We start from the raw sequence: 12,937 nt of genomic DNA, 5'->3' as shown, positions 1-12,937 counted from the left end.
TCTCTTTCTCTCTCTCTCTGTTTCTTTCTAAGCAGTCCAGCACAAGTCCTCTGGCAATTGAAAAAAAAGGAGCAAGCTATCCTAAGACTTGATGAAGGTAGAGAGAGCAGTATAGGGGATCTTGTACAATGTGTTTGGTAAACAAACTCATAAAATGGATTCATGTCAGTGTTTTATAGTATTTGTCAAATAACCATTTACTACAAAGATAAGAAAACTTAGGCTTTGTTTTACTACAACTTGTACAAAGTTGTATGACGGGTTACATTCTTTGCCTCCAAGGTTTGGATCAGAGTCACTGGGGGTTTAGAGCCTGGCAGAAATGTCAGCTTTATTGTGACATAATCTGAGGTATGGGGCAAAGATCACATTTAATGACCTGCATTCCTTGCACTCTATTATTATTCAAAATTAAATGAGTTTTAACAAAATTCCTAATAGTGGAACTTTGAAATGCATGTGCTAGATTTATGCTAAAATGACTTCGTTAGCATTTTGGTAATACTTCAGAGGTGTTCTATTTGTGTTCTAGAATAAATGTAGGGTTAGGATTAAATTAGAAGATGCAATCTAATGTTTAAATTTCCCACTTGTATTTTATTTTCCCAAATAGTTTTTTTCAGTTATTTGCTTAAAAAGATTTAAAAATCATTTTACTTTGGACAGAAAAATAATAAATATCTTATAAATGCTTTTTTTAAAGTGGAAGGGGATCATGTAAAGAGGTGTGAATTATCTTTGGATGTTTTTCAGAAAACAACATTTGTCTTTGTTGAAGTCAATTGTAAAGATGAGCAATGAGAATAAACTATTTGAGGAATTAACACTGTAGATGATCTTGCTATTAAAAAAAAAAATGGAACTAGCATTTCATATTACCCCAGAATTAAAAGGAATGTTTTCTTCTATCCAAAAGCTACTTTTGAATATTGCCTTGTACTCCCTGTCATAAAGTCAAGAGTCCATTTATTCATTATAAGAATGAGCTGCATGTGTAATTTCTATTCTTTTTATAGTCTTGGTAATGAATTTACTTCTCTTTTCATTTTATTATAAAACAAATACAACCAATTAAAAATGTAAAAAATATGGTCTACTTATTTCTTTCCTTTGAAATCCCAGATTTTTTTTTTGTTTTTTGTTTGTTTGTTTTTTGAGAAGTTTTTGCTATAGGGCGCGTGCACTTGTCAGACAGACAGAGAGAGACAGAGAGATAGAAAGCGAGAAATTACCCCCCAAGGGGATAACCACACCGCAATCCCTTCTCCTCCATTCTCCTCTTGGGATCTTGGACACACACGCACACGCACCCGGCATGAGTTTAAACCATCAGGTCCGGGACTCGAACCACAGTTGACTACATAGGAGTCCAGCAACATAGCCATTATGCTAACTGCTGGTCCCATAACTTTTCATATTGTGTTCTGTTGTATTTGTGTATTACTCCATACATGTTTTTAATACTTATGGTATTGAAAAATGTTTGTGGTCAAGTTGTATTCTGCTATAATAGTTTATTTTTTTTGAAAGGTTTTCGCTATAGGGCGCAAGCGCTCGCCAGACAGACAGAGAGAGACAGAGAGACAGAAAGTGAGAAATCACCCCCCAGGGGGGATGGCCACACCGCAGTCCCTTCTCCTCCATTCTCCTCTCGGGATCTTGGGCATGCACACACACGCACCCGGCATGAGATTTAAGCCACCGGGTTCAAGACGCAAACCGCGGTTGACTACGTGGGAGTCCAGCGACATAGCCATTACGCTAACTGCTTGTCCCAAGGCAAAAATCTCTTTAAAGAAAAGAAAAATTGTGGAAAATGGAGACACCCATGCACCAGTTCTCTACATTGCTGCTAGGATGATCTGTCGGGAGCTGAAATCCTCCCATGTTGCTGCCCTGCTTAGAACAGAAATGGCTTCTTATCGTGTATCAGATGAGTGCTGTCCTTGTGACTTTCCACGCAGCCCTTGCAGAGGCAAGCCTGGAGCACAGCATGCTTGTCATCGACAAGGATCCTAACTCCCTCCACTCAGGTGTGAATCTGAGCTTGGCAACGTATCTGCTCTCTCTAAGCCTCGCTTCCTCATCTGTAAGACAGGGATCATAATGGCACCTCCTTCAGAGGACCATGTCAAGCATTAAATGAACCAACTTTCACAAAATCCTTGGCCCAGATCCTGGCAAAGAGTAACTTCCTGGGAGTTAGTGGTTGTTATGATTTTCCTCTTTCTCTGTGAGATGCTGGCAGGTGGAGGGAATAGATGATGAGGACTAGAGATTATAGTGTTCCATTAAGATTTCTCTTTCTGGAACTTTCCCCATTTCCTCCTGCTGTTCCTTGATTCTCCCAACTACCCCCACCTCATTATTGCTATGCCCAACAGAATTATTTGGAATGCTATGGAGCTGTTCATTCCAGAATGAAATCCACTCTGGTGTGCCTCAGGAAATAACGTCTGATATAGCTTCTTAATAAAACCAGCTAAAGCTTTTATCTTTTGTATTTACCGTGAGTTGCTCTATAAAATCTTTACCTCAACAGGCTCTTTTTCTTTCTAAAAAGTAAAAGTACACACATATTCTCAGTTATAGACTTAGTCCATGTCCTATGCCTTTAAAATACTTAAGAAACATCCTAATATTTGCTATCACCAAAACCAAAAATAAAAACATGGAGAGTGGGACCAGCAGATGGCGTAATGATTATGTTGCTGGACTCCCACGTAGTTGACCACAGTTTGAGTCTCGGAGACGGCAGCTTAAAACACATGTATGTATGTGTCCAAGGTCCCAAGAGGAGACTGGAGGAGAAGGGATTGTGTCGTGACCATCCGCCCCTGTGGGGTGATTTCTCACTTTCTATCTCTCTGTCTCTCTGGTGTACACACACACCCTATAACAAAAATCTCTCTAAAGAAAGAAAACAAACATAGTAGGTTGAACCCAGTGTGTGCGTGCGCGTGTGTGTGTGTGTTGGGAAGAAGAATGTGATACACCAACAATAAATGTCATTCTAGCTCAGCTGAGCTATGCTAGGTAATGTTTACTTGAGTTAGCTCTTTCACTTTTATTGCAACTCTACGAGGTAGGTACTCTTCATTAATTTCACTGTATAGACAGAGATATCAAGGGTGAGGGGTTACATTGTTAGGGAAGGAACAGGTCCATATTTTTAAAAATATGTATTATTTTATTCTTTATAGCATGTCCATGCATACAAGAGGCAGAGGAGAGAAGGAGAGAGGCAACCTTGACAGGATCTCGTCATGCTATGACCCTCTTTTGCTGGCCCTCCAGATCCTCAGGATCTTGAGCATATACATACATATCCAGTGGGGATCTGAACCCACAGTTGGCCATGTAACTTCCAGCATTGCAGTTCAGCTTGCCAATGATTGCACCATCAGTCTGGACCAGGCCCACACCGTTAGCCACTAGGCCACTCTGCCCATGTTGCTGAGCTTGTGCTCGGTTTTGGTTACTGCACAGTGGTAAACATGGCTAACCTTCAGCATTTGAGAAAGGGCACACAGGAGGACTACAACCCTTGTTAGAAAAAATCAAGCCAATGTGTATTTCTGCTTTCTCACTGCCCTCCTCCTCGATGTGGGGATATAATGAAGAGTTGCTCGTCTCTCTCATGAGCAGTGAGTGGCTCAAGACTTGAGACTGGCTAGCCCTGTTTTCTCTCACCAAGAGTTCTCTTGGAGGCTTTGGAGAAGGCCAGATGAGGCAGGCCAAAAAGTGGGAAGAGATCCAGCCTTGGAGGTGCAGATTGCAGCATACTGATCTGCAGTGCTGGAGGCCATATGGCTGACAATAGTTAGGATCCTGGGTTGACCTGAAACATACCCAGTATGCATGTGCGCCCAAGATCCTGAGTGGCCAGAGGACTGGAGAAGAGGGATCTTGGCATAATGAGACCCTGTGAGAGTGCCTCCCCTCATAAAATAAGTAAAACAACTAAAAGCTTTTTTTAAAAAGTAGGGGGACCAGCAATTGGTGAAATGGCTATGTTGCTGGACTCCCATGTAGTCGACCGCAGTTCAAGTCCTGGACCAGGTGGCTTAAACTCACACTGGATGCGTGAGTGCCCAAGATCCTGAGAGGAGAATGGAGGAGGGGGGGATTGCATCATGGCCATCCCCACTGGGGGGTGATTTCTCGCTTTCTGTCTCTCTGGAAAGTACATGCTCCCTATAGCAAAAAACTCTCAAAAAAAGAAAGAAAAAAAAAAGTAGGAACAAGTGGATTTCATTAATTTATTATTTAATATAAAACTGGAAATATCCCTGTCCTAGAGAGTGAGTACCCAAGCAATGAAATGTCCATGAATACTGATGAATACTGAAGCTGTGGTTTTTTTAGAGAGATTTTTGGTATAGGGTGTGTGTGCTTGCCAGAGAGACAGTGAGAGAAAGAGAGACAGAGAGTGAGAAATAATCCCCCAGAAGGATGGCCATGTCCCAATCCAGTCTCCTCCATTTTCCTCTTGGGATCTTGGGCATGCATACACATGTGCCCAGTATAAGTTTTAAGCTGCTGGGTCTGGGGCTTTAACTGTGGTCGACTATGTCAGAGTCCAGCGACGTAAACTATTATGCCATCTGCTGGTTCCTGAATACTTGGTTTAATAGCAGAAAGTGGCCATGAATGAAAATGGCAAAAAAGGAACATAGGATTAAATATTTATCTTTAAACTTTTTTTTTTTTTTTTTGGAGGGGTTTTTGCTACAGGGCGCGTGCGCTCGCCAGAAAGACAAAGAGACAGAGAGACAGAAAGTGAGAAATCACCCCCCAGAGGGGATAGCCATGCTATAATCCCTTCTCCTCCATTCTCCTCTCAGGATCTTGGGCACGCACGCACACACACCCTGCGTGGGTTTAAGGCACTGGGTCTGGGATTTGAACCACGGTCGAGTATATGGGAGTTCAGCGACATGGCCATTACCCTAACTGCTGGTCCCTCTTTAAACATATTAATTGCTCTAAATACAGAATAAAAATAGAAATCACTTTGTAAGCTATATATTTAATGGTGTTTACTACATGCCAGCTACTATTCTAGGTGCTTTATGTATCAATTAATTTGTTCCCTATAGTAATTCCAAGAGACAACATTCTGATCCTCCCTTTTACAGAAGTGGCGACTCAGGCCCAGAGAGGTGAAGTAGCCTGCCTGAGGGCCTACAGTACAAACATGGCGGCAGTCTCTCAATCACTTCATATTGCACTTTTTTCCCCTTTGAAAATGTTTTAATGGAAGACATATCAGAAAACAGACATATTTAACATTTTTGTATTTTCTCCCAATTTATTTTCTCCTTATATAAAAGAAAGAAAAAAATAGAAGTAGGGGCCAGCAGTTGGCATGATGGTTAAGACACTGGATTCCCATGTGGATGACCACGGTTTGAGTCCTGGACTTGGTGGCTTGCTTTCTTACTCCCTCTCTACCCATTTCTCTCTGGCGAGCTCACGTGCCCTGTAGCAAACTAAATAATACTAATACTAAATAAATAATTATTTTTAAAAATTAGAGGTAAAAGTTAGGTTCCCTTTCAATTCTTCCCTAGTTCTACTTCTCTCCCTTTCTGGGACTACTGACATCCCTAATTTTATCTGCATCTTTCTGGTCTATGTTTTTATACTTTTCTCCAGATACAATAAACAATATAAAACATTATTTTGCATTTCCAAACTCACATAAATGCTCTGCTATGTATTCTGCCTGTTGGTTTCCACTCTACATAATACTGTGAGACCTGCTTTTGCCCATAGATGTAGATTTAGTTCATTCCTGTTGACCAGTATGGAGTATTTCATAGCATCTATTTCCTTTTCATGGGCATTTAGGTTGTTTCCAGTTTTGCCTTGTTTGCTCACATCCACTACAAGCATTTACATGGATGCGTTTTCCCAAGCCAGAAGTGAAACTGCTGGCTCAGAGGGTCAGCCTTGCCTTTCAGAGACTCCGGAGGGAATTCCAACTTCTGCACATTGGTGAACTCCCAGATCTTTTTCCTTTCTATTGCTCTGGCAATAGATGTCTAAAGCTTAATTTGTGTTCTGGCCGTCTTTCTGTGGCCAGGGTGAGTCTCTCCCTTCCCCCCACCCTGGCAGTAGCCCTGTCGGTGGCTGACACGGCAGGAAGAAAGGGATTGTTTGAACGGGGAGTAACAACACCAGCAAACATCCAGCCTACTTCATTCAAGCCTGACAATGAGACCAGGGGCTAAGCCTGAGCCAGGGTCTCTCTCAGCAAGACAGAGAGGCTGCAGGGAAAAATTAGAGGAAGCAGGAGAGAAGACTATGCTTTGCAGAGGGAAGGACACTGTCCAGTAACGGGGCACTTGGTGTCAACCGAGCCCTTACCCAAAGCCTTTTCCTGGGACTTGACACTGTTCACTGTGGACTGCAGGTTTTATCAAGTCAAGAATATTATGCCACACTCTTTTGCAGTGCTAGTCCCAGGTTAAGTTTGGCAGGATGGTCCTGGGGTCTTGTGGAGAGGCCAGCGGGGTCAGGCACTATTTGACAGCTTAATTGGACTTTTGGCTACTGCCAGGAGTCTCGCTCCTTGCATTTCATGGCATGGTTAGAAATCTTACTTTAGAGCCAGCTGGTTCTCATTTTAAAACCCACTTGCTCACCGGAGAAAATGAAAGAATCTCTCCAGCTGCCCTGGGAATTTTCTTTTCGTCAGTTTCCTTAACAATGGCTTGCTATCACTTTCATTTGGCATATTAGGTTGTCAATATTGAATTAAGTGAAGCAGGGAGTATTTAACTGCCCTCCTTCCCCTTGATGGATTGTTTCTCAATGATCGTGTTTATCCTTGTGCCCGTCCCCCTTTAATCCTTTCCTTACCAGAAGGGGAGAAAAAAGAAGCAAAAAAGCAAAATAATACCACCGAAACAGAGAAGCCATCAGCCCTGAGGGACCTGAGGGTAAACCGTAGTGAGACAGCACGTGACTGTCCTCACCCTCCTGCATAGGATGTCGCTTTAAGGGACAGTCAAGGGCAACTGTACTCACCCTTGGAAGGAATCACGGTGGTGAAAACTTCTATATTTTCATCACTGCAGCTGTAAATCTGATGCATCGTTTCAGCCTGTTCTCCCCGAAGTGCCTGGAAACCGGAGGCCTCTCTCTGGACCCCTAGTCGCGAGCTTTCCTAATCCAGTCTGGCTCAGGGATCATTGTGCAGGTCCACAAAAGACAGGCTGGTGGCTGTGAGCTCATCTCATTCCACAGTCTTCACTGCAACATTTTCTAATCCCATCTGTCCTTTTTTTTCTTTTTTTTTTTTTTTTTTTTTTTTTTTTTTTTTTTTATGAATCCTATTATTGTAAACCTTTGATTAAGCGTGGAGGCTTCAGTCCCCTTTCAGCAAGGATGTATTTGACATTTTTATTTTGCGGTTGTCTGCCGCAGTGAATTTGGAAGTCTTTTGTGAAGTGACAATGAAGTGAAATCGCCTACTTGGTTAGCGCCAAGCTTGGCTGGAGAATGTCACCAAAAAGGAAATGTGAATTTTGGTACCAGCAATTCTCCTTCTCATTTCAGAAGTGAAGGAGGTTATTTTTCTTCTCCTTTTTTATTTTACCCCAGTCTCTCCAGGAGAGCTGGATCTTCAGTATTTTATCATGTGTTAACTTGGCTTCCTTCAAAGTTTCTATTTTAAACAAAAGTACTGCTTCTCCGTTGGTGTTTGCACCTCATGTCACTGCACGACAAGGCTGACATTTCTAGAGAGTCGTGTGCTGAGCATCTCCTTGTACTACCGTTCAGGTGCTTACAGAGCCATGGCAACAGGCGGTGCCCGCGCTCCAGGAGCTGTTGCAGGAAGGCTGTACTTTCATTATCCAAAATATCCTGATATACTTATCTTGGATGCTTTTTGTCTTATTCAGCCTATTATATACATGGGTATGTTTGCTATTGTCTGGTATATATCCTACGTATACCCTATGTTTTGTCTACACACACACACACATATATATTTATATATGTATACATAAATATATAAACACACACATATATATTTATATATGTTTACATAAATATATAAACACACAAAATAATTGATATATACACACACACACAAAATAAGGTTATGGTGTGGCATACATGTACCTTGTCAAACACACTGCCTAATTGTATACTATTACGACTTTATTTCTTCATAACACAGGTTGAGCATGCTTGCTAGGAGAGCCTGAAATCTGAAACGCTCCAAAATCTGAAACTTTCTGAGTGCTGACATGATGCCACGAGTAGAAAATTCCATGGGTGACATCATGTGACAGTCCCAGTCAAATGCCGGAATCCAAAAGTCGTGTATAAAATTACCTTCTGGCTATGTGTGGAAGGTGTTTATAAAACATGAATGAATTCCGTGTTTAGACTTGGATGCCGTCCCCAGGATAGCATTGAGCTACCTCAGTCCCCATCTGATAAATTTCTCTTGGGCATAAGTTTAAGTAGGTTTAGTAATTTTCAACTAAAAAGCATACTATCTAAAAGACTTCTTTGTGTCTGTTATTTGATATCTTCACAGTGATTACAATTTTCAGATAATATATGCGGGTACTTCAAAAAGTTCATGGGAAGGACCAGCAGTTAGTGTAATGGCTATGTGGCTGGACTCCCATGTAGTCAACTGTGGTTCGAGTCCCGGACTCGGTGGCTTGAAACTCACACCAGGCACATGTGCATGCGTGCCTAAGATCCCGAGAGGAGAATGGAGGAGAAGGGATTGCGGTGTGGCCATCCCTCGGGGGGGTGATTTCTCACTTTCTGTCTCTCTGTCTCTCTCAGTCTGTCTGGCGAGCGCACACGCCCTATAGTAAAAACCTCTCAAAAAAAAAAAAAGGTTAATGGGAAAATGGAATTAAAAAAGTACCAGTTTATTTTGGTTCAAAAACCCCAAAACCCATGTAGTTTTTTCATAATGTGTATTTTACATGAACTTTTGGAAAATCTCACGTAAAACAAGAGCATCCAGTGCAGTAGAAATGAAGATCCAAAATTATTTTAATAGTCCAGAATGTTGTACTAAAACCTACAGTATGAAATCTACAAAAGTAAATGTAAAAAAATTGATTAGGTGCAGAACTGGAGTGATGTGATTTAGCAGCAATTTATCAAAAATAAATTTAAACACATGTTTGTTAAGAAGCAATATTGAAGAGCAGAGGCAACTAGGCACCAATGAAGTTTCAAAGACCTGGTACTAAATTCCAGCCCTCTGGGTTATGTTAAAGCCAATCAGGATTAACCTGGGTTTAATCTCAAGGGTCCAGATTAGATTAGGTTTATCTAAGAAAGCTCAAACCCAATCAATCACAGTGTATTGTATTATGTCTACTGGGCGAGCTCAAAACAAAACTACGTGAGCTAATGTTTCCACACCCAGGGAAAACAGTTCTAGAGAAATCAGTTTTACTTGTTTGAAGTATTATTAAAATAATAAAAGTAATATAGGCTTGTAATAACAAATTCAACAATTATAGAGGAGTAAACAGAAAAAATAAAACCCACTTCCCCCAATCTGGTCTCACTTCCTAAAAGCAATTGCTATTTACAGATTGAAGGGCAAATGCACAGATTGTTTTCATGCTTATTCACTTGAGGAGCTTATTTCCACACCCTTGGCAATAGTCAGTATTAGCAATCTTTTAACTTTTTGCCAAAATGATTCTATTTAGCTTTTGTGCTCTGAGTCCAGAATCTTTTTTTTTTTTCCAGAGAAGTTTTTGCTATAGGGCGTGTGTGCTCGCCAGACAGACAGAGACAGAGAGACAGAAAGTGAGAAATCACCCCCCAGGGGGGATGGCCATGCCACAATCCCTTCTCCTCCATTCTCCTCTCCGGGATCTTGGGCACGCATGCACACACACCTGGCGTGAGTTTAAGCCACCGGGTCTGGGACTCGAACCACGGTCGACTATGTGGGAGTCCAGCGACATAGCCATTCCACTAACTGCTGGTTCCTCTTATTTATTTATTTATTTATTTATTTACTTACTTACTTACTTACTTACTATGGTAAGCATGTGCTCACCTCAGAGGGAGGGAGAGTAAGAAAGCACCTTCTGGGGGATGCCTATGCAGCCATCCTTTCTTCTCTTCTCAGGACTTCAGACACACATATGCACTTGCCTGAAGTGTTTCCCACTGGATCTGGGACTCAAATCACAGTTGGCTATGTGGGCTCTAGCTGCCTTAACCACTATGCCACTGGCTGGCCCTAAGCTCAGAATCTTGATTGTATTAGACAGTGTCCTCTTGGCCCAGAGACTTTACAAAATGTGGAGGGGTGAATGACTGAGTCCTCGTTTTGGATGTAAACTATAATTCAGATGCAGTACTAAGGAGACACAATGATACTATCGGCACTGGGAGCAGCCTCTGTCCAGGATGAGACTCAGCCTAGGATGGCATCTGTTCTGGTCTGGAGTCCTCTACTCCCAGGTTCTGGGAATTCACTGCTAGGGTTCTATGCCAATTGCACATGGGTGCCCAGTTACGGCTGTTTTCACATTCAGGTTCTGCGCTTACTCAAAGGACATATAAGTGATATCAATGGAAGACTTTCTTTCCTACGTGCTCTGCAAAATGCTTGCTACTTGTATGGTTAGTGAAGGGGAAATAGAACTCATGCCGGCGCGTGTGCATGCGTGCCCAAAATCCCAAGAGGGGAATGGAGGAGAAAGGATTGCGGCATGGCCATCCCCACTGGGGAGTGAATTCTTGCTTTCTGTTTCTCCTGCGAGTACATGTGCCCTATAGCAAAAATCTCTCCTAAATAAATAAATAAAAAGACTTGTCTGAGGAAGTTGTACTCAGGCTGAAAACCAAGCAGTGGTTCTCAGACTCCAGTGCATGTGGGGATCACCTCTGCTCCCTGAGTTCTGGAGTGAGGTGTTGTTCATCCCAGGCCACACTTTGGAGTTAGAGCAGTGGGTTCACTTAACGAGAACAGAATCCCTGATCTGGGTGCGTTAAAATCATGAAGAGTTCAAGTGCCCCCGAGTCTCCCAACTCTTGACTATTTCTTCTATGAATGAGAGAGTGGTAGAGAGACAGCATTCCTAACAGGGTCTTGCCACCACAGTCCACCCAGCCCCATCCAGCCCTGGATCACGGGCAAGCATGCACTGGGCATACCCAGGGAGGTCCCTGGATAAAACTTGAACCTTCTCATGTGAGTCAGCCTTGCAGAGTGTTGTGGTTTATAGCTGTGCCACCATCTGGGCCCTAACACATGATGATTTAAATCTAATTATGTAGGGTCTGGTATAGGTATTTAAAAACACCCTTGGTGGTTAAAATACACGTGGGTTGAGAACTATGGATATGACAAGTGGTTCTCAAATTGTCCCCAGAGAGCAGCATCAGCACCCATGGGAACTTGGTAGACATGCAAATTCTCAGGTCCATCCCACCTGCCAAATCAGAAACTGTGGGTGGAGTGCCGTGGTCTGTTTGAACAAGCTCTCCAGGGGATTCTGGTCCTCACTAAGGTTTGAGAAGCACAGGTCAGAGAAAAAGAAAAGGGTTCTGACAGAGCCCCCCTCCAAATTCTGCACTGTGGCTCTTCACCCTGGCCACAGTCACACCCACAGAGCCTGGGCCCCACCCCAATTCTTGATTCAAAGATTCAAAGTTCTGGAGCTTTAAAAGCACCAGTTGGGGGCCAGCAAGTGGCGTGGTAGTTGAGGTTCTGGACTTCCACATGGCTGACCATAGTTCAAGTCCCAGACATGGCAGCTTAAAACTCATGCTGGGCATGTGTGCTTGTGTGCCCAAAGTCCCAAGAGGAGAGTGAAGAGGGAATTGTGGTGTGGACATCCTTCTTGAGGGTGTGATTTCTTACTTTCTGTCTCTCTGTCTCTTGGGGTTGCACACATGCCCTAAGGCAAAAAAGACTCTCAAAACACTCAAAAATAACAAATACCCAGAAGCTGCTGATTCAGTGACTGAGCAGAGGGGAAGCAGCTCCTGACACGGATAGGGGCCTACATATGGCTTTCTGGTTGTGCTGTGCCGTGTCCATCCATTCACCTCACATGTATGAAACCCATCATGCACCGGACACTATGCTGATGACATTACTGTTGGGCACCGTGTAAGAGTGGACTTCAGAAGGTACATGGAAAAATGGAGTTGAAGTATGAATTTATTTTGGTGCCAAAAAAAGTTGAAATCTATTTATAATTTTTTTTTTCTGGAGAGGTTTTTGCTATAGGGCACATGTGCTCGCCAGAAAGAGAGACAGAGACAGAAAGCAAGAAATCACCCCCCAGAGGGGATGGCCACGCTGCAATCCATTCTCCACTCTCCTCTCAGGATCTTGGGCATGGACACACACGTGCCCGGCGTGAGTTTAAGCCGCTGGGTCCGGGACTCGAACTGCGGTCGACTACAGGGGAATCCAGCAACATAGCCATTACGCCAACTGCTGGTCCCAATTTTCTTATACCCTGTATTTTCCATGATCTTTTCAAAGACCCCACATATATGTATCAGGCATTCGATACACAGACTCAACAGCAGCCCTGCAAGGTGAGCCTACGACCATTTACAAAAGAGAAGCCCTGGGACCAGCAGATGTGCAGTGGTTATGCTTCTGGACTCCCACATGGCCGACCGTGGTTTGAATCCTGGACCCGAAGCCTTGAAAATAATGACAGGCATGTGTGCGTGTGTGCCCAAGATCCTGGAGAAAAATGAAGAAGGGACTGTGGCACAACTATCCCCCAGGGAGGGGAGGGGTGATTTCTCACTTTCCCTCTCACTGTCTTTCTCTCTGGTGAGTGCATGTGCTTTATAGCTGAAATTTCTAAAAGAGAGAGAGTCCTTGACCTGGGCCAGTCATGATTCCAAAACCTGAACACCTCACAGCGCTGATGTGCTCAGACTTGGGGAG

At 43.0% G+C, this 12,937-nt stretch overlaps 1 protein-coding gene across 1 annotated transcript in view; it reads right to left on the bottom strand.

The window, feature by feature from the left end:
- The window catches only part of VXN (vexin), a 26,491-nt gene extending 18,723 nt beyond the window's left edge, over positions 1-7,768 (bottom strand). Inside the window, exon 1 of the mRNA XM_006150448.1 lies at positions 7,039-7,768. Within this exon, the coding sequence (XP_006150510.1) occupies positions 7,039-7,105 (67 nt within the window). The 5' untranslated portion in view covers positions 7,106-7,768. The remainder of the gene's footprint in view (positions 1-7,038) is intronic.
- Positions 7,769-12,937: the final 5,169 nt, after the last annotated feature.

The sequence above is a fragment of the Tupaia chinensis genome, unplaced genomic scaffold (genome assembly GCF_000334495.1).
Source record: "Tupaia chinensis unplaced genomic scaffold, TupChi_1.0 Scaffold000288_2, whole genome shotgun sequence".
Classification (NCBI taxonomy): domain Eukaryota; kingdom Metazoa; phylum Chordata; class Mammalia; order Scandentia; family Tupaiidae; genus Tupaia; species Tupaia belangeri.
This window is presented reverse-complemented; position numbering and strand designations above follow the sequence as displayed.